Consider the following 1,672-nt stretch of genomic DNA (forward strand, 5'->3'; position numbering starts at 1 on the left):
ATTTTAATATAATATAAACTTTTAACGAACTTCTACATTTTTTTACAGTAGAAAAAAACGTTTTTTCTTGCTGTCTTAACTTTTTGTGTAATAAATTTTTAAAAAAGCATGTTTTCGTCAACTAAGTAAAAATTTGACTTAAAAATATTGAAAGTAAAAGCTAAATTCAAAAATTAAAAAAAAAATTAATGTTTCATTAAAAAAACACAAGTTTGTATTATAACTTATTATTGGGTCATGCTGTATAATTGAAACTAATTTCAGACGACGTACTAGATTACTTTTAATCAATTGTGTGAAATTTTTAAAAAAATTTAATATTTAACGGTAAATAATGGACTTTATCAATTTGCTGGGTCACCCTATATAATTAGTAATAGTAATATACTTACTTTGCCCCGGGCCGGGGTGCTGGCGGCGGCGCCGGCGTGGGGACGGGCCCCACGGTGGTGTTTTTGCAAATATTGGGGTCCTCATCGGACCCATCCTGGCACTCGATTTGCCCATTACACTGGGCGTTCCCATTAACACACGCCCCATATTTGCACTTGTAACTGTAATTCGGACACTTCAAATTCCAACAAGTTGCCTTTATTTCATCCGAACGGTCCGAACATTGTGCAATTCCGTCGCATTTATTATCCTCATCGATGCATTCGCCTGAACTGCATCGAAATTCATTGCTCCTGAAACGCGTGCGTTTCTGAAAAGTTTCGGACAATTTCAGGAATAATTTACTTGCATTTTGGGGACGTGTCATCGATGATTTTGCAATTGGGGGTTTTCTCGTCGGAGCCGTCGCGACAGTCGGGTTTTCCGTCGCATTCCAGGTCGGCGGTGATGCAAGCCCCGTAGTCGCAGCGAAACGCCGAAGTCGGACATCTTTTTAAAAGCGAAATTAGTTTGAAAATAGTTAAATTGCGTTATTTTGAAAGAAAAGTCTTTTTCAAGCTATTATTACTTTGATTTCCGGCTTAAAATTGAGCCAAATCGATTAGAAATAGCACAAATTGCTTCATTTCAGCCTACAATTGGGATTGAAGAAATTATTTTTATAAAATACATTAATTTAGAATTAATTATGTCTTAAAATCGGGCAAAATTCAATTGAAAATAGCAAAAATTGCTTTGTTTTAGACAAAAATTCTAATTCAAGCCATTATTGTGTTAAAATACTTTGATTCAAGAAGACACTTCTAAAATATACTATTTTATTATAATTTTGACAGATGGAGGTAAAAATTAAAAAAAAAAATAGGATGGACAAACTTACTTTTAGGGTCGTAGGAAAAAACTATTTAGAATCAATCAGAAAGAGAATATTTGACCAAAAAAGGAAGAAGTAAGATTGTTAAAAGAGAAAATCTAAATTAAGAAAATAAAGAAATAACTAAAATCATCACTAAAATGACAGTGTTTTGACAACCTTTTTGGGTTAAACTTAAAAAAACAAAAATTCCAATCCTAATCCCGAAAATATTAGTGAGGAAATGAAAAACTACTCCATTGACCTCCGAAGCTTCAACAAATGTTTTAATAAAAAGAAAATATAAAAAGAAACTAAAAGAAGGAATGTTGGAGAAGAAAAAAAAACTAGTGGAAAAAAATGTAATTGAAACTGGAAGGAAAATTGGTTTAAAAATAGCAAAAATTGCTTTATTTCAGAAGAAAA

The 1,672-nt window shown here is 32.2% G+C and overlaps 1 protein-coding gene across 1 annotated transcript in view; it reads right to left on the minus strand.

Moving 5' to 3' along the window:
- The window catches only part of LOC123007726, a 39,192-nt gene that overhangs the window by 31,481 nt on the left and 6,039 nt on the right, over positions 1–1,672 (minus strand). The window contains exons 4-5 of the mRNA XM_044403144.1: positions 739–882; positions 393–686 (exon numbers count right to left, since the gene is read on the minus strand). Coding sequence (XP_044259079.1) covers positions 393–686; positions 739–882 — 438 coding nt within the window. The remainder of the gene's footprint in view (positions 1–392; positions 687–738; positions 883–1,672) is intronic.

The sequence above is a fragment of the Tribolium madens genome, unplaced genomic scaffold (genome assembly GCF_015345945.1).
Source record: "Tribolium madens isolate multiple individuals breed KSU strain unplaced genomic scaffold, Tmad_KSU_1.1 Scaffold_3;HRSCAF=73;Tcas5.2_LG2, whole genome shotgun sequence".
NCBI classification, from domain to species: domain Eukaryota; kingdom Metazoa; phylum Arthropoda; class Insecta; order Coleoptera; family Tenebrionidae; genus Tribolium; species Tribolium madens.